The sequence below is a fragment of the Lepidochelys kempii genome, chromosome 10 (genome assembly GCF_965140285.1).
Source record: "Lepidochelys kempii isolate rLepKem1 chromosome 10, rLepKem1.hap1, whole genome shotgun sequence".
NCBI lineage: Eukaryota > Metazoa > Chordata > Testudines > Cheloniidae > Lepidochelys > Lepidochelys kempii.
Window position 1 is genome coordinate 31,087,255 of NC_136389.1, and position 19,851 is coordinate 31,107,105.

A 19,851-nucleotide genomic window follows, 5' to 3' on the forward strand; every position below is an offset into this window, starting at 1 on the left:
GCACAAAGGGTTTAAAAGGATTTTTTTGTGCTTTTGGCTGCTTGAAAAACAGGGAGGTTTTTTTGTTTGTTTTTTGTCTGTTTTTTTAAAGGGACACTTTTTTTTAAGCTGGAGTTTTTCTCTCTGCCTGAGGGCAGGGTAGTTAACTTCCTGCAAGGGAATTCACAAGTAGGGTTTTTTTGTTTTTTTTAGCTCTTGGGTTAGACTAGGCTGGGATGACGGACAGCGAAGTCCAAAAGAAACTAGAATTAGCCAGATTTGAAGCTGAAGAAAGACAAAAAGAACATGATAGACAGATGGCCTTAAGGCGCTTGAAGTTGGAGGCACAAACAGCCAGAGAAGAGGCTGCCCACAAGAGAGCTGTGGAGGCAGAAGAGGCTGCCCACAAGAGAGCTATGGAGGCATAATCACCCAGGGTGGAGGCTGCCCACAAGAGAGCCCTGGAGTCACAGGAAAGGGAGAGGCAGCACGCTGAGAAGGAGAGGGAAAAAGAGAAGAAGCATGAACTGGAGGTGATGGAGTGGAAACGACGAAGCCCTTCAGCAGCTGGCTTCACTTGCCCAAAAATCCACAAATGGGAGCGACTATGGCGGCAGTATGATGAATCCAGTAATATTTCTGAATATTTCCTCACCTTTGAGAGACTGTGCACCCTCCATGCAATTCCTGATGATCACAAGATGACCACACTGGTAGCAAAATTGACTGGAAGAGCTCTGGACATATTCAACAAGATGCCTATTGAAGATGCTTCTGACTATAGTAAATTTAAGGATTTGGTTTTAAAACAATTTCAAATTACACCTAAAATTTATGGGTAAAAATTTGAGCCCTTAAAAGAGAGGCTGGACTAAGTAATGTGGCTTATGTAAACCAGATGAAGGATCTGTTCCATAAATGGGTCAAAGGAAGGACTGTAACTAGCTTTGAAGGAATGTGTGATTTGGTTGTACAGGAGCAGTTCCTGACTATGACCGGTGATAATGTAAAGCAGTGGTTATGGGATAAGAAAATGGACTAGGCAGAAAGTTTTGCTTCTTATGCTGATCAATATGAACAGTCCCAAACCGCCAAAGAGGAGGGGAAAATCTAAACAAAACGGGTGGACGTAGCAGAGGAACAACCCTGGTCACAGTTTGGGTGGATAGCAGAAGGGGCACCCCAAGACCACACAATACCACCGGGGGCAGCCCAAGGCCCCACCTACACCCCAAGGAAAACCCCAGACACCTTATCATCCCACCACACCATTCTCCAGCAACCCACTTTGCCCCACTGACCAGTCAGCTGGGCAATGTTTTAAATGTAATGAGCTGGGGCATGTGAAGGCCAACTGTCCCAAGAACCCCAACACATGACAGTTCATTGCAACGGGGTCACACCAAAGGTCCTCAGGCCCAGATGCCTCCCAGATACCCTCAGAGTGAAGGGAAACTGTGAGTGTGGGCGGGAAGAAGGTTACAGCGTGGAGGGACACTGGAGCGCAGGTGTCAGCTATCCCCCAATCCTTAGTGGACCCCAACTTAATCAACCCAAAGGTCCAAGTGACGATTCAACCCTTCAAGTCAAACTCTTTTGACTTGCCTACAGCCAAGTTGCCTGTCCAGTACAAGGGCTGATCAGGAATGTGGACTTTTGCAGTCTATGATGATTATCCCATTCCCATGCTGCTGCGGGAAGACTTGGACAACCAATGTGAAGCTAGCCAAGAGGGTGGGAATGGTCACCCACAGCCAAGCTAAGTGAGCCATCACACCTATCCCTGTTCCTGAGCCTTCCATTGGGGCCCAGTCTGTATTACCAGAGACCCAGATGGAGGTGATATAACCGGATCCCCTGCCAACGTCTGCAACAGCAGTAGTTGAACCAGTCCCAGAGACCCAGCCAGAGTCAGTTCCAGAACCAGAACTGGCAGACCAACCAGCACCAGAACCATTGCCAGCACTGAGTCCAGCGCTTGCAACCCCGTCTACAACTCCAATGCCAGAGGGCACCACGAGCCTGCACTGGCAGCAGCAGATACACCTATGCAAGAGGCTCAACCGGAGCCTGAACCACAACCTAATGCACCCGCGGAGAGTGGTTCACAGTCACCGGAAGCAACCCCATCCCCTGCATCACTTCCCGAGGGACCAAGCCCAGGTCTACCATCCCGTGAGGAACTGATGTCTCCAGCATCAAGGGAACAGTTCCAGACCGAACAGGAAGCAGATGAAAGCTTCCAGAGAGCTTGGGCGGAGGCACGGAGCAATCCACCGCCTCTCAGCTCTTCTAATCGATCCCAGTTTGTTGTAGAAAGGGGGCTTTTATACAAGGAAACTCTTTCTGGTGGGCACCAGGAGGACTGGCATCTGCAGAGACAGCTGGTAGTTCCAACTAAGTACCGGGTAAAGCTCTTGGGCTTAGCCCACGATCATCATAGTGGCCATGCCGGGGTGAACAGAACCAAAGACCATTTGGGGAGGTCATTCCACTGGGAGCAAATGGGCAAAGACATTTCTACCTATGTCTGGTCTTGTGAGGTGTACCAAAGAATGGAAAAACCCTCTCCAGCCACTCCCCATCATTGAGGTTCCATTTCAGTGTGTAGCTGTGGATATTCTGGGTCCTTTCCCAAAAAATACACCCAAACGAAAGCAGTACATACGGACTTTCATGGATTTTGCCACCCAAGGGCCAGAAGCAGTAGCTCTAAGTAACCCCAGAGCTAAAAGTGTGTGCCAGGCATTAACAGACATATTTGCCAGAGTAGGTTGGCCCTCCGACATCCTTACGGATTCAGAAACTAATTTCCTGGCAGGGACCATGAAAAGCCTTTGGGAAGCTCATGGGGTAAACCACTTGGTTGCCACCCCTTACCACCATCAAACAAATGGCATGGTGGAGAAGTTTAATGGAACTTTGGGGGCCATGATACGTAAATTCGTAAATGAGCACTCCAGTTATTGGGACCTAGTGTTGCAGCAGTTGCTCTTTGCCTTCAGGGCTGTACCACATCCCAGTTTAGGGTTGAACTTGTGTATGGCCGCGAGGTTAAGGGGCCACTACAGTTGGTAAAGCAGCAATGGAAGGGTTTTACGCCTTCTCCAGGAACAAACATTCTGGACTTTGTAACCAACCTACAAACTGCGCTCCGAACCTCTTTAGCCCTTGCTAAAGAAAACCTAAAAGATGCTCAGAAAGAGCAAAAGGCCTGGTATAATAAACATGCCAAAGAGCATTCCTTTAAAGTAGGGGACCAGGTCATGGTCTTGAAGGCGCTCCAGGTCCATAAGATGGAAGCATCATGGAAAGGGCCATTCATGGTCCAAGAGCGCCTGTAAGCTGCTAAAAGAAAAGGAGTACTTGTGGCACCTTAGAGACTAACCAATTTATTTGAGCATGAGCTTTCGTGAGCTACAGCTCACTCTCGCATCTCCCACCTCAAACCTAAAGTGTACCATCTTAATTCTCTAAAGTCCTTTTATTCCAGAGAATTAAAGGTTTGTCAGTTTACAGCCCAGGAAGGATATGACACTAAGTGGCCTGCAGGTGTCCACTACAAAGAAAAAAGTGACGGTGGCGTGGAAGAGGTGAACCTCTCAATGACCCTCTGACGTATGCAGCGCCAGCAGATCCTGGAGCTGTGCACTAGCTTTGCACCAGTGTTCTTAGCCACCCCAGGCCAGATCAAACGGGCATACCACTCCATTGACACAGGTAATGCTTGCCCAATTAGAGCCCAACCATACTGGGTGGCTCCTCAAGCCAAAACTGCTATAGAACAGGAAATCCAGGACATGTTACAGATGGGTGTAATCCATCCCTCTAACAGTGCATGGGCATCTCCAGTGGTTCTAGTTCCCAAACTGGATGGGGAAATACGCTTTTGCATGGACTACTGTAAGCTAAATGCTGTGACTTGCCCAAACAACTATCCAATGCCACGCACAGATAAGCTATTGGAGAAACTGGGACATGCCCAGTTCATCTCTACCTTAAACTTAACCAAGGGGTACTGGCAAGTACCGCTAAATGAATCTGCCACGGAAAGGTCCTCCTTCATCACCCATGTAGGGCTGTATGAATTTAATGTTCTCCCTTTCGGGCTGCAAAATGCACCCACCACCTTCGAAAAACTTATAGATAGTCTCCTAGTGAAATTGGGAAAATATGTAGTCGCCTATCTTGACGACGTTGCCATCTTTTCTGACTCATGGGCAGAACACCTGGAGCATCTCCAAAAAGTCTTTGAGCGCATAAGGGAGGCAGAACTAACTGTTAAGGCTAAAAAGTGTCAAATAGGCCTAAACAAAGTAACTTACCTTGAACACCAGGTGGGTCAAGAAACTATCAACGCCCTTCAGGCCAAAGTAAATGCTATCCAAAACTGGCCTGTCCCAAAGTGGAAAAAAACAGGTCCAAGCCTTCTTAGACTTGGCCAGATATTACAGGCGATATGTACCGTACTACAGCCAAATCGCTGCCCCACTAACAGACCTAACCAAAAAGAAACAGCCAAATGCAATTCAGTGGACTAAAAAGTGTCAAAAGGCGTTTAACCAGCTTAAAGCGACACTCATGTCTGACCCTGTGCTAAGGGCTCGAAACTTTGACAAACCTTTCCTAGTAACCACAAATGCATCCAAGCATTTGGAAGGACTAGATCAAGAGTTCCATCCTGTCATGTTTCTCAGCAAAAAACTGTCTGAGAGGGAAAGCCACTGGTCAATCAACAAAAGGGAACGTTATGCCATTGTGTACCCTCTGGAAAAGCTACGCCCATACATTTGGAGACGGCATTTCCACCTGCAAATCGACCATGCTGCACTGAAGTGGCTTCATATTGTCAAAAAAAAAAATAACAAAAAACTTCTTCAGTGAAGTTTAGCTCTCCAAAATTTTGATTTGAAAATACAACACATTTCAGAAGCTTCTAATAAGGTGGCTAATGCGCTCTCCGGTAAAAGTTTCCCAAAATAAACTGGTTAAAATTGTCCTTAAAATGTGGAAAATATTGTTAGTTTTTATATAATCAGTAGTATATCTGAAGTTGCATGTGTCTCATTAACGCCGTTTTCTCCTAAAAATCTGGAAAGAAATCACAGCCAGTGTGGAACAGGCTGTCCACCACTATCTGTGATTTGGGGGGGCGTGTCATAAACATAAAGGGAAGGGTAACAACCTTTATGTATGCAGTAATATAAAATCCCTCCTGGCCAGAGGTTACCTGTAAGGGGTTAAGAAGCTCAAATAACCTAGTTGGCACCTGACCTCAAGGACCAATGGGAAAGGAAGATACTTTCAAATCTCGGGGGGGGGGGGGGAAAGGCTTTGTTTGTGCTCTTTGTTTGTGTGTTCTCTCAGTTAGAGAGAGAGAGAGAGAGGGAGAGACCAGGGGCAGAAAAAAAAACCATCTCTGAAGAACCTGCCTGAAAAAGCATCCAGAATTACTAAAATAGTAAGTAAAGTTCGGAAAGGCGTCAGATTATCTTTTGCTTTAGCTTGTGCATTTTCCCTATGCTGGAGGGAGGTTTATTCCTGTTTTTGTAACTTTGAAACTAAGCCTAGAGGGGAATTCTCTGTGTCTTAAATCTTTTTATTTTTCCCTGTAAAATTACCTTCCATCTTAATTTTACAGAGGTGATTCTTTTACGTTTTTTAATAAAATTCTTCTTTTAAGAACCTGATTGATTTTCTGTGTCCTAAAGACCCAAGGGTTTGGGCTGTGCTCACCTGTACCAATTGGTGAGAATATTATTCTCAAGCCTCCAGAAGAAAGGGGGTGTAGGGGTTTGGGGGGATATTTTGGGGGAATAGGAACTCCAAGTGGTTCTTTCCCTAAATCTTTGTGTCATAAATATAAAGGGAAGGGAAACCCCTTTAAAATCCCTCCTGGCCAGAGGAAAAATCCTCTCACCTGTAAAGGGTTAAGAAGCTAAAGGTAACCTCGCTGGCACCTGACCAAAATGACCAACGAGGAGACAAGATACTTTCAAAAGCTGAGAGGAGGGAGAGAAACAAAGGGTCTGTGTCTGTGGTCTGTCAGTACGCTGCTTTTGCCAGGGATAGACCAGGAATGGAGTCTTAGAACTTTTAGTAAGTAATCTAGCTAGGTATGTGTTAGATTATGATTTCTTTAAATGGCTGAGAAAAGAATTGTGCTGAATAGAATGACTATTTCTGTCTGTGTGTCTTTTTTGTAACTTAAGGTTTTGCCTAGAGGGATTCTCTATGTTTTGAATCTAATTACCCCGTAAGGTATCTACCATCCTGATTTTACAGAAATGATTCCTTTATTTCTATTTACTTCTATTTCTATTAAAAGTCTTCTTGTAAGAAAACTGAAAGCTTTTTCATTGTTCTCAGATCCAAGGTTTTGGGTCTGTGGTCACCTATGCAAATTGGTGAGGATTTTTACCAAACCTTTCCCAGGAAGTGGGGTGCAAGGGTTGGGAGGATTTTGGGGGAAAAGACGTGTCCAAACTGCGTTTCCCAGTAAACCCAGTTAGAGTTTGGTGATGGCAGTGGATATTCCAAGGACAAAGGATAAAATTAATTTGTACCTTGGGGAAGTTTTAACCTAAGCAGTAAAAGGTAAAAGGTAAAAGTAGGCTTAGGAGGTTTTCATGCAGGTCCCCACATCTGTACCCTAGAGTTCAGAGTGGGGGAGGAACCTTGACACTTTGTCTAACTCACTTGGTGATGGCGGCATACAGTCCATCCAAGGACAAGGGATTTGTGCCTTGGGGAAGTTTTAACCTAAGCTGGTAAAAATAAGCGTAGGGGGTCTTTCATGCGGGTCCCCACATCTGTACCCCAAAGTTCAGAGTGGGGAGGGAAACCTGACATGTGCCAAGTACAAATCTGCCTAAACTTGGTGGGTATGTACTCAGTCCATATCAGATGTGCCTCCACTGCCACTATGTGTGCTACGACAGCTACACTAATCTTTTTTTCTTCCAGTCCACTAGAACTTCTCCCCTATAACAAGTTTTATTAAACATTAACAATCCATGGAGTCCCTCGGCCAATTCTTTTAAGTCTCTTGGCTGCAATATATCAAAAGCTGCAAATTTTAAAATGTTTAATTTCAGTAGCTGCTGTTTAACATCCTCCTTAGATACTGTTGTAATGGAAATATTTCATCATTGTATGATGTGAATACTTCATCCAAATTCTTTCCAAATACAGGATGGAACTATTTATTGAACATTTTTCTTTTCTGCATCTGTATTAACAGCTTTATAGATCTAGTTGGGAATTGTATTTATTTCCTGCAAAAATTTCAATTTTTTTAAATTTTTGTTTAAAATGTTCACTGAACTTTTTGTGCTTTCATCACAAAACTGAAAACCAAACACTTGTTAGTTTTTGAAACTTTAAAACTAAATTTTCCATTTTCCAGGTTTTAAAACCAATGTTTAATAAAACCCTGCAAAATTTCAGTGAAAATTTCTTGTAAAGATTTCTGTTTCATTTAAAAAAAGGGGGGGGGAAACATTATTAGTTTAAAAAAAAGATCTCTAGTGAAAAAGTTTGGACAAGCATTACAATTTTACCATCTCAGTCTAGTAATGGATGTACACTATTGCTAAGATTCCTCGTTCCTGATAATTTTTAAAAAATTCCTTTGTGTTCTTACGTTGACCAAGCATGGATTTTTTTTTCCACTATACGTTTAGCATCCCTTATCAAATGTCTGCATTTATTAACAATTAATATAAATTAGAAGTTATCAGCATCTTTCTTTTCTATTTGTTATATTTTAATTTTCTCATTTGCTGCTTTACCTTCCCCTCTAAAGTAGGATTTTTTAAAAACTGATTTACCTTTCTTTTGTGATTATGGCTCTTTGGACATCTAGTACAATGTTCTTAAATTACTATCATTTACATTTTTCTTTTTAAATTTATCCTCCTGGTTATCTGGTCCACTTAATACTAAAGATCCCTGTTACTCACCCTGGCTGATTTATATGTTTTTTTGTTTTCCAAGTATCCCTTGTCTGTGTTTCATCAACAATTATTTTACCATGTTTTCCTTTCTTCATAATTCTTTAATCTTGTTTTTTCTCTTTTTCTTATTCAGGATGGTTTTAGAATTATAGGAAGTAAATATAAGAAATCAGAGCAATAGCAGTATAATAGTAGCTTGTTATTCTAGAACAGCTGTCATTCTGATACTTTGCATTCTACTCAGAATCCTAGGACACTGAAAGTGTTAACATTTTACTATGGCTTGTGTAGCTAATTAATTATCGTTGTTAAACCCCACAGTAATTTTTGGGGTCTCTGCAGCATTTTGCTGTTTTCTTCTATTAGTATTGCATTTTTGGTCTCAGTGTTTTTACTAGAGTAGTTAAAATGGAAAGAAAATGACTCAAAACCTTCACTCGGTACCTTTCAGCTGTCTGTACGTTAATTATGTAATGTTAGGCTGCAATGGACTCTTCTCTATTAGCTAGGACAGGCATGCCATCTCGGGATCACTTACTAGCCATACTATTGGTCCCCTCAGGGTACATCACATTCAAAGAGGCAGTTAATTGGTTTGGTGGGTGGGTGCTTCAGAGGAGTGAAATCATCTTATCTCTGTGGCTGCCTAAAGAAGAAAGGTCAAACACCCATCTCCCAGCCCTGAGATAAGCTTCCCTTCCAGAAACAACAAGCCTTTTCCTGTAGCTGAAGTAGCAAATGTGGAATCTGTTTTCATTTACAGCAATAAATGAGTGTGACAGGCAGAATCCCTGATCCAGTGGCAGTGGCTCTTTGTGAGAGACACTAGCAAAATTGCAGTGGCAGCAGCCTGCTTTTGTAACCAGGGGTGGTAGTGGGGCTCAGGCTTTGCCTTCAGAAATGTTGTAGAAATCCAATGTATGAACAGCTAAGGGAGGCAGGGTGGAGGTGGCCCCCCCCCATGCTCTTGAGCCCCTTTCTGTTGAACTTACTGTTCACTGCCCCCCCAATGATGATATAGTCCTTCCCTTTTCCCCAGTGCAGCTGGAGGAGCCGGTAGTCTCACCTTGTGTCAGTGATAGCCCCCTCCTTCCCTGTTTTGAGAGGTGCCCCCATGCCCTCCCCCCCCTCTTGGCACCTTCCTCTTCCGCCTGCTGCCTAGTGGGGAGAAGCGGTCGACCCTTCCCTTCGCCCCCCCCCACCCGGTTCATTCCCGTCCCCATTGACCATGGCGGGGAATGAGGTGGGTGGGGGCCCCTCAGGTTGACCCTGCCACACCTCCTTCGCCTTTTCTCCCGTCCCCCTCTGTGGTCCCCATCTCAACTGCTGCTGCCGGACCACCTGTCATCAGCCCTGCTAGGGCACTGGCAGCAGCAAACACAGGGGCGGACTCCGTTGCTGCCATGCCCCTTGTCCCCTCCAACTCTAGAGGAGCCCCTCTCCCAGCTGGCAGGAGGGGCCAGGGGAATAAGAAGGGCAAAGGCCCCGCCAAGAAGGCTAAGCCCTCCATGGTAAGGGCTGCCCGCTCTGCCGCGGCTCTGCCATCGGCCACGGTGTCCCTCCCTCCTCTCCCTGTTATTCCCTCCACCAGCTCTGCGGGTGTCCCTCTCCTGGCCCCCAGGGCATACGCCCAGCTGGCGACTGTCCCCATTTGCACCCACTTCCTTTCTTGTGCCTGCCCACTTCCCGGAACCCAATATCAGGACCCTCTTGCAGCCATCCAGACTGAGCCTCGGTACTGTGGACACACTCCTCCGACTACATGCACTTAGAGCACTTGTGTGGAGACACACACGCTCAACTGTATAAAACCGCTTTCTACAAAACCGACTTCTATAAATTCGACCTAATTTCGTAGTGTAGACATACCCTGACTTTGTCACACTAGCCTCTGATGAGCAGAAGCTGGGAATGGGCGACAGGATGGATCACTTGATGATTACCTGTTCTCTTCATTCCCTCTGGGGCACGTGGCATTGGCCACTGTTGGAAGACTGGATACGGGGCTTAGATGGACCTTTGGTCTGACCCATTATAGCCGTTCTTATGGTTTGCTGGAATGACTTTTTCTGTTCAAATTTCTGTTCTGGAAGCAGTCCTCTGGCCTCTGGGAGATGGGCTCTGTGACCCAACGTGGCATTTCCACCTCGAGCATCTATGCAACTTTGATAACTATTCCTTTGCCTAGCAAAATGACCTGTATGGAGCTGTTTGACATTTTTTCAAAGAAAAGTTTTTTTCATCAATAATATTTTTTTCAGATAAAATATTTGTTCATAAAAATTATTTGTCAAAAACATTTTAAATGAAAAATTATGAAACACCTTTTTCATATTTTTGACTTTTTTGTTTAAAATTTATTGCAAAATTCCAATCTTGTCTCAGGTTTTCACTCCCCTCACCCTTTTTTCTCCACTGGAAAAGACGGCAAACAACAAAAAAAGTGGGAGAACGTACATTTTAAGACACTTTTCCACTCACCCCTCCCCACTTTTGTACTAGAAAAGAGGAGGGGAAGCGTGAGTGCATTTTTTCCCTCCTTCTCCCCCTTTTTCCTTGGTCTGTTTTTGCTACTAATGCAACAGAATGAGAAATGTCTAGGGGTTTGAATGAGTGGTCTGTAAGAGTTTTGATTTTCCCTTTTTTTCCCTCTTTTTACTATAGAGTTTTCTCATGTTTGGATAAGTTAGAGTGACAGAGTTGCATAGTTTCACTTTTACTTTTAAAATGGCTTTTGCCAACAACTTGAACAACCTCTTCCTTACCATGTCTCAAGACCAGTGCTCCATCCTCCTCCTCCTCAACGGTTAGCTGCCTTTGATCTCATGGACCACGCTCTCTTTCTTGAAATCTTGACCTTTCTTGGCTTTTATGACCGCTTCCTCCCCTGGTTTTCCTCCTACCTCTTCAGCTGCTCCTTCAGCATGTCATCTGGAGGATTCCTCTTAGGGTGACCATAGGTCCCATGTTGGCCAGTACCCTTCCCGACTTTTTTGGCAAAAGAGGGCATTTTTGTCAAAAAAGTGAGGTGCAGTGCGAAGAAACGTGTAGGGGGTGAGTGGAGATGCCAGCCCTGTGCAAGGGGGAGGTTGGGCTGGAGGCAGGGGAGGAAGAGTTCCAGTGTGTAGGGAGGCAGGCAGTGTTCCAGTGACCAGAGACAGCCTCAAGCAGGGGGCCGGCAGGGTTCGAGTGACCAGTGACAGTCTTGGGGGGCACCTTGGGGGTAAGCTGCTGGGGCCAGCCCTACGGGGAGGTGGGGGGAAGCTTGGACCAGCCCCATATGGACACTGTCCTATTTTCCCTTTGGGAAATATGGTCACCCTAATTTCTCCTCCTCCTCACTTCAACTTTCTATGCAGGTCTCATGAGGATCCATATCCTCTGCACACCCCTTTCCTTTTACAGCTTGGTGATCTCATTCAAAAACAAAGCTTCAGCTACCATCTTTACATTGACTCGTAGATCCACCTCTTCTCTGTACCTGTCTCCTTCTCTCTAAACCAAATCTTGGCCTCTCTCTCTGACATCTCCTCATGGATGTCCAGCTGTCAGCTTAAACTCAAACTGGTCAAAACTGAGCTCTTAAACGTCTCCCATCCTTCTCCTTTCTCACTCTGCCTGGACAACTTCACCATCCTCTCTGCCACTCAGGCCCATAATCAGGGTGTCATCTTCAACTCAGCCCTCTTTCTAGACCAGGGGTTGGCAAACTTTTTGGCCCGAGAGCCACATCTGGATATGGAAATTGTATGGTGGGCCATGAATGCTCACGAAATTGGGTGTTGAGGTGTGGGAGGGGGTGAGGGCTCTGGCTGTGGGTGTGGGCTCTGGGGTGGGGCCAGGGATGGGGTTTAGAGGTGCAGGAGGGGGCTATTGGCAGGGGGTGGAGCAGAGGGGTTTGCAGTGTGGGAGGGAACTCTGGGCTGAGGCAGGGGGTTGGGGTGTGCGGGTTCCATGGTGGGGCCAGAAATTAGGGATTCAGGGTGTGTGAGGGGGCTCTGGGCTGGGGCAGGGGGTTGGGCTGTGGGGGGGTGAGGGCTCCAATTGGGGGTGCGGGCTCTGGGGTGGAGCTGGGGATGAGGGGTTTGGGGTGCAGGAGGGTGCTCCGGACCGGGATTGAGGGGTTTGAAGGGTGGGAGGGGGGTCAGGGCTGGGGCACAGTGTTGGGAGGGGGTTAGAGGTGCAGGCTCCAGGTGGCACTTACCTCAAGCAGCTCCCGGAAGCAGCAGCATGTCCCCCATCCGGCTCCTGTGTGGAGGTGCAGCGCCAGCCAGGCGGCTCTGTGCGCTGCCCCATCTGCAGCTCCCATTGGCCACGGTTCCCAGCTAATGGGAGCTGCAGAGCCAGCGCTTGGGGCAGGGGCAGTGTGCAGAGCCCCCTGGCTGCCTCTACGGGTAGGAGCTGGAGGTGGGACTTGCTACTGCTTCCGGGAGTTGTGCGGAGCCACAGCATGCATGGAGCGGGGCAAGCCCCTGACCCTGCGCCCCAGCAGGAGCTCGAGGGCTGGATTAAAAGATCTGATGGGCCGGATGCGGCCTGCAGCTGTAGTTTGCCCACACCTGTTCTAGACCAATCAACTCAGGTCATGTCTAAATCTTCCTGCCCAACATCTCTGAGACCCAGCCTTTCCTCTCCATCTGCACAGCTAGAACTTTCACCAAGGCCCTCTTCATGTCATGGTGTGACTACTGCAACATCCTGTTCCGTAGTCTGGACTAATGTAATCTTGGCCCACTTACCTCCATCCAAAAGGCTACTGCAAAGTTCATTTTTCAGCCTCCTCACTCCAACCACATCCCTGCTCTCCGCACATCCCTCCACTGGCTTCCGCCTTCTCCACTGCCTCAAAAACAAACTACTTTTTTTTTCTTCCAAATATATCTTTCTTGACCTATCCCACCCACCTATCATCTCTTAAATGTGGTCGAGCTGTCGACCCTCAGCTCCACTCTGCAAAGGAAGCCACTCTTGAGTGCTCCTTAGTCCAGTTTTCTTCCATCATGCCACCCCCAAAGGCCTGGGTTGAGCTCCCTGTTTACAAAGCCACCTCACTGCTCCTTCAAATCCCTCTTTAAAGCTCCTCTGCTATGAGGGCTACAAAACAAGGGCTAGGCCAGGCTACTTGTGTATTGTGACTGCTGCTTGTCACTGTGATCATAGTTGGCGTCTCGCTGCTCCCTTGTCCTCCTCTGCCTGTGTGTCTGAACCTACCGGCCATTCTTTTCTTAGACTCAGACGGTAAACTCTGTGTGTGCAGAATGGGGTCCAATCCTTCTCTGACTGGGCTGCTAGGCACTACCCCCCAGTACTGCTCATGCTGCTGCTACTAGCTCCCTTTGAGGCACAAAGTTGGGCAGACTCTAGGGCTGACCTCAGGAGCCATGTTGAGCCCTGCAGCCTCACGTAGGTTTCTATGCTGGTGCCAGTGCAAGGACGACTCTGGGTCTGTGACTGTCTGTAAGATACTAAGCAGAGCCCTCAGCAGAAAGGAATCGGGTAGGAAGGTGGCAGTGTAGCTAGGATCCTGGTGTATGCTGGCTGTACGACAGGTAGAGCAGAGCAGGCAAGGTCCTCATTGTATCTTCCAGTTTCTCCTCTTTCACCATTTCCAATGGTTTAGTGATGCTCCCTTACCAGCACATTTGAGTGTTTCCAGGTACAGTGAAAAGGGGAAAATGACTTTTGTTGCTAGGTCAATTTCATGCATCATTGGCCTTTTTTTACATGGGCTTTTTCTGCAAAAAATGCCCCATCATTGTTATCACCAATTCTGCTTCACTGGCATTAGCGGAGGTGTGTGCTAGGATTGACCAGGATCCTCCAGTCACTACTTCTGGGAGGCTTGCTCTGAGCAGAAGGGGTTGAGTAACTAAGGCAGACAGAGAGCTAGGCTGGTGCAAAGGGACCACAGGACAGGTGTAAAACACCCCTCCACCTTCCTTGGAATACCCCCTGCCACAGGGAGGCTCTGCACCACCCTGGTTGGAGCACCAGATGCCAGGGCAGGTCTGTGACCAGTGATTCTGTGCCCCTGCAGTGCATTGCATAGTGGCCATTGCAGCAGGGGTACAACAGAAGACCTTACAGATCCTGAACAGATGCATCACAGACTGTGCCCCGTCTGTCAGCAGCATGTGGGGCAGGAGGGGAGAACTGGACCCTGGCAGTCAAAAGGTAAATTGCTTCTCCATAATCATGTTCTCAACTCCCAAGAGAGGAAGGGAATGTGGGAGCTCATATGGGTGAGGAAACCCCATATAGACAGGCTGGAGGGTCAGACCATGTGGGAGCAGAGCATGGTGGATGGGAAAGATTGGCAGATTAATAGCCAGCTCTCGGTGCATGGTCTGTTAGCACCTGAAGGGGGAGTGACTGCAGTACCCATCGTTGGAAGCGAGAGAAGACAAAGCAAAACCAAATCAACTTCTGTCTCTTAAAATAAATCCTTTTCTTTTAAAGGTGAAAAATGTCGAAGTTTTATTGACCTTGCCCCGGCTTCTGAGAAAGGTAAGACAAATAACAATTGAGGATTCTTCCCACTTGCCCCTTTGCAGATATTACTATTATTTTTTCATATTTCTTCAGTGCCATAAGGTGCATTCTCATAAAAATACAAGAGGCTCTTACAATAGAAATTATATGATAGCTAGACAAGAAAGGAAGTGGGACATAAAGCGAGAAAGAACATCCAATCAGTCCTTCCCTACCTGTGAGGCAAGTGCTTATGTGGGAATTTTGTAAGGTCTTGTGTAGTGTTCTCCAGGTCCATCTCCTCCTGAGGAAACCCAGTGCTGTCCAGTAAGTCAAACTATAAACCACAGCTCGGAAACAACTTCTTAAGCCCCAGCAATGGAGGAGAGGAGCAGCACATTTGTGTTGTTTTCACAGGCCAGAAGGATTTGCATACAGAGCAAGCAGCAGTGTCATAGGCATTATTGATCATTAAATATTGGTTGTGGGAGGTTTGCTTGTTTGTTTGCGAGGCAGAGAAATAAAAAGATGAGCCAACAGCACTGAGAAGGGACTGGCTGTAAAGATCTTGTTCAACCTGACATATGGAGTTCTGGTTTGTCAATTTCTTCAGGATTTCAAAATCACCTTCTCCAGCTGGTGAATATAGCTGAACCACTCATTAATAGTGGATTAATAGATCATAATGTAATTAAATGTAATATTGCTGTGGGGAAATACAAACCCACCACAGAAGCATTAAAGTTAAAAAAAAAAAAAAAAAAAAAAAAAGGGGGGGAACTTCAGAAAACTGAGGCAGCTAGTTAATTGGATATTAAAAGGAATGTTCACAAAAGTGAAATCCCAGCAAGCTGCAGGGAAACTTTTTAAACACACCCTAATAGAGGCTCAAGTTATATGTATACCCCAAATAATAATAATAAAAAAAAAGAGCAACAAGACCAAAAAAATGCTGCCATTGCTAAACAGAGTAAAAAAAGAGGTGGTTCGAGACAAAAGGTCATCTTTTAAAAATTGGAAGTAAAATTCTTCTGAGGAAAATAGAAAGAAACAAACAAACAGTCACAAGTCAGGTGTAAAAGTATAATTAGGCAGATCAAAAAAAGAATTTGAAGAGCAACTAGCAAAAGACACACACTAACAGCAAAATTATTTTAAGTACTTCAGAAGCAGGAAGCCTGCCCAGCAGTCAGGGGGGTCCCGGTCTATTGAGGTGCTAAAGGAGCATGCAAGGAAGACAAGGCCATTGTGGAGCAGCTAAATTAATTCTTTGCATCAGTCTACTCTGCAGAGGATATTGAGGGAGATTCCCACCCCTGAGCCATTCTATTTAGGTGACAAATCTAAGGAAATGTCTCATTTGAGGGGTCGGTAGAGGAGGTTTTGGAACAAATTGATAACTTAAACAGTAATAAGGCACCAGGCCCAGATGGTATTCACCCAAGAGTTCTGAAGGAATTCAAATAAGACACTGGAGAACTACTGACTGCGGTATGTAACTTATCATTTAAATCAGCCTCTGTCCCAGATGAGTGGCAGATAACTCATGTTACACCAATTTTTTGAAAAGGTTCCAGAGGCGATCCTTGCAATTACAGGCCAGTAAGCCTGACTTCAGTACCAGGCAAATTGGTTGAAACGATAGTAAAAAAACAAAAAACAGAATTATCAGACATGCAGATGAACACAATATGTTGGCAGAATCTACACAGCTTTTGTAAAGGGAATTCATGGTTCACCAACCTATTAGAATTCTTTGAGGGGGCAAAAAGCACATGGACAAGTGTGATCAAGTTGATATTGTATACTTGGACTCTTAAGCAAAGTGGGTAGTAATGGAATAAGGAGGAAGATCCTCTCCTTAATCAGTAACTTGTTAAAAGACAGGAGACAAAGGGTAGGAATAAAAGGACAGTTTTCACAGTGGAGAGAAATAAATAGCTTTGGCGGGGGGGTGGGGGGGAAGGGAGGAGCTGTACTGAGGCCTGTGCGATTCAACATATTCATAAGTGATCTAGAAAAAGGGGTAAACAGTGAGGTTGCAAAGTTTGCAGATGACACAAAATTACTCAAGACAGTTAAGTCCAAAACAGACTGAAGAATTACAAAGGGATGCAACAAAATAGATGAAATTCAGTCCTGTTACATGAAAAGTAATTCACATTGGAAAACATAATCCCAACTATCCATACAAAATGATGGGGTCTAAATTAGCTGTCATCACTCAAGAAAGATTGAGGAGTCACTGTGGATAGTTCTCTGAAAACGTCATCTGCACAATGTGCAGTGGCAAGCAAAATAGCGAACACTGTTAGGAGCCATTAGTTTGTTTTATCTGTCCCTTTCCTATCATAATGCCGCTATATACAGCCACCCACAGCTTGAATACTGTGTGCAGTTCTCGTCCCCCCCATCTCAGAAACGAGGTCTTAGAACTGGAAAAGGCACAGAGAAGGGCAATAAACAATCATTAGAGCCATGGAACAGCTTCCGTATGAAGAGAGATTAAAAAGACTGGGGCTGTTCATCTTGGAAAAGATACTGAAGAGGGGATGTGATAGAGGTCTATAAAATCATGACTGGTGTGGAGAAAGTGAATAAGGAAGTGTTATTTACCCCTTCACATCACACAAGAGTCATCCAATGAAATGAATAGGCAGCAGGTTTTAAACCTAAGGAAGTACTTCACACAATGCACAGTGAACCTGTGGAACGTGTTGCCAAGGGATGATGTGAAGGACAAAAATATAACTGGGTTCAACAAGGAATTAGATAAATTAATGGAGGACAGATCCATCAATGGCTACTAGGCAAGATGATCAGGGATGCAGCCCCATGCTCTGGGTCTCCCTAAATGTCTGACTGCCAGAAACTGGGATTAGATGACAGGGATGGATCATTTGGCAACTGCCCTGTTCGGTTCATTCCCTCTGAAGCCTCTGGTACTGGCTACTGTTGGAAGATAGGTGACGGGGCTATCTGGCCTATTGTCTTGAGCCAGTATGACTGTTCTTCTGTAATATAACATGATTTAAACTGCTTTCCCTGCGGTCCTCACACTAATTTACATATACTTCTGCCTGTCCCACCATCAGCTGGATTTGAACCACTCAGGTGCATAACACAGTCCTGAATTACCCCAGGTCTAGGAGTAACTGGGGTACTGGAGGAGGGGGAAGGGGGAAAATAAAGGAAAGCATGCTTTTAACTTCTCTGCAGAGCAGTCCATAAAAGGAGCTAGAGCATGCACTTCATCGCTGGGTTAGATAACTGCAAACTGGCCCTAGAATACTAGGTAGCAGGATTCCTGGGTTCTGGCTCTGGGAGCAAAGTACGTGACTTGTCTGAGTGCTAGAAGTACAGCAGCTGTTTGGGTAGGTCTTTGTATCTGCAGAAGCTACTTGTCATAGAAAGGAATTCTGCGTTTTTGGTATGTTCAAGTTCTTAATGGCCCTGCTGGACAAAGTCATAGAATATCAGGGTTGGAAGGGACCTCAGGAGGTCATCTAGTCCAACCCCCTGCTCAAAGCAGGACCAAGTCTGCAATGAACATCAGAGACCTCCTTTGTAGTCTATGTCCAAGCAATGAGTTTTGAATGTTCATTAACATTCTTTGAAGATATTTTGCAGCAAAGTGTGTTTGAAGATGAATCCCAAAGGTTTGTTGTCTGTGTCTACGTGGCTATGATCATGTCCCAGGACACACTGGTCAAACTTGATGTATGTAAACATAATGGCTAGGCATTCTTTCTGTGTTTGAGCACAGCTTTGCTGTCGGAGATAATCCTAGACAAGGCAAATGCCACAGGCTGGCCAGTCTGTAATAATGCTGCGTTCACTGGCTTCACATTGAATAGTTACAGGTTCCTTTACATCATAACGTTTTAGGACTATTATTTAACCACTAACTTTTTGATCTGTATTGTTGCTGTGGGGATTTCCAGTACCAACCAGTATCTGCAGTGGTCAGACTGCTAAGGTGTTCGCTGACCTGGGGGAGGTATGGCAGGAACTTGGACAGATGATGAGCACCCAATAGAAAGCACTGGATGCCTTTCACAGGTGAAAACGACAGACACAGTAGGGAGAGCTTATCACACTTTTAGGTTGACTGGCTAGTCTCCACCCAGGCCCTCAAAGGTTCTGGACAGATGTTGCTTATTGAAAGAGATGTGACTCTGGATCCATAGGCACCAATGGGGGTGGGGTGGGGTGGACAAATGGTGGGTGCTCAGGACCCACCATCAGCACCCCCCAGCACCTCCTGCCCACTGTAGATCAGCTGTTAAGTGGCATGCAGGAGGCGCTGGGGGGGAGGGAGAGGAGCAAGGTTGGGATGGAGTAGGGGTCAAGCACCCCCAGAAAGGAAGAAGTTGGAGTTGTCTGGATCAGTTTCTATTTTATAAACTTAAGATTTTTAAATGAACTAAAAAAAAAAAAATCAAGGAAACATATCTCCATAGCTAAGCTATTATTAATACTAAACTAAGAATAAAACTATCAAAATAGAATCAAATCCAGAAATCAAACAAGTGAATCTCAATATTAGGTGGGAATGAAATCACCAAATTAGTATTAAAAATATAATCAGTGCTATATAAACTCTAAGAGGCGGCACAAGAAGGTGGCTGCCCATTTGGTTATAAATCCTAACTAGCTAATTTTACCAAAAATTAAATCAAATGTATCATTTGCACCTGGTTAACGATGAAACCAAATGCTTATCATCTTAACCACAACTTCAGTCAATTATACAGCTTCCTTCTTAGATGTCAGTTCTTATGTAGGGGGCTGACCCTTTCTTCCCCTGCCACAGATATAATACATACTTTAACAGAACACCATTACTAAGCAGAAGTTTAATAAATCTTATTTACTAGACAGTCATTACAGAGGACAGTCTCAAGTCGTTTAGGCACAGAAGACATTCTGAGTATCTTTATGAGACAATATTTAGAGCCGTTAACATCTGGGACACTTCTCTTTCCGGCATCTTCCACATGTGGGCTTTTTGCTCTCTCTGAAAATAAAAAGGCGGCTAGGGCATCTTGCAGCTAATGAAAAAAGACAAAAATAATAAAAGGAAAAGTATGATATTTAAAATGAAATAGAGGCTTCACAGTCTCTCCAGAGCTCACTGTCTTCTGGACCCTCACCCAGAGTCACTTCCTGTGCCTCTTAGGCTATGACTGCACTTTCAAGTGTACACAGTTACTTGTCCATGTACTGCTAGAGCATGTACTCTGTACCTGCATGGTAACAGCTGAAGACTCACCGGTGCAGCGCCTCCTGCTGGTCATTTGGGTATTAGCTCTTTTCCAGCCTCAGAGTGCCCTCTGCTGGCCAGTGTCTCGCCTGCCTCAAGCCCCCCACACGTCCCTCCCAGACCCTGGTGCCCTTTACCTCAGGGTGCTGCCCCACCACAGTGCCCCCATGCTCTGGT

At 45.5% G+C, this 19,851-nt stretch overlaps 1 protein-coding gene across 9 annotated transcripts in view; it reads left to right on the forward strand.

Moving 5' to 3' along the window:
* GSG1L (GSG1 like) overlaps positions 1-19,851 on the forward strand; it is a 139,089-nt gene that overhangs the window by 23,374 nt on the left and 95,864 nt on the right. For 7 of the 9 annotated variants that reach the window (XM_073362641.2, XM_073362639.2, XM_073362640.2 and 4 more), the window contains exon 2: positions 14,397-14,444. The exons of 1 other annotated variant lie outside the window; for it this stretch is intronic. In XM_073362641.2, the coding sequence (XP_073218742.1) occupies positions 14,397-14,444 (48 nt within the window). Of the gene's footprint in view, positions 1-13,932; positions 14,112-14,396; positions 14,445-19,851 lie in introns of those variants that run through there. One more of the 9 variants, XM_073362637.2, reaches the window with a different exon arrangement.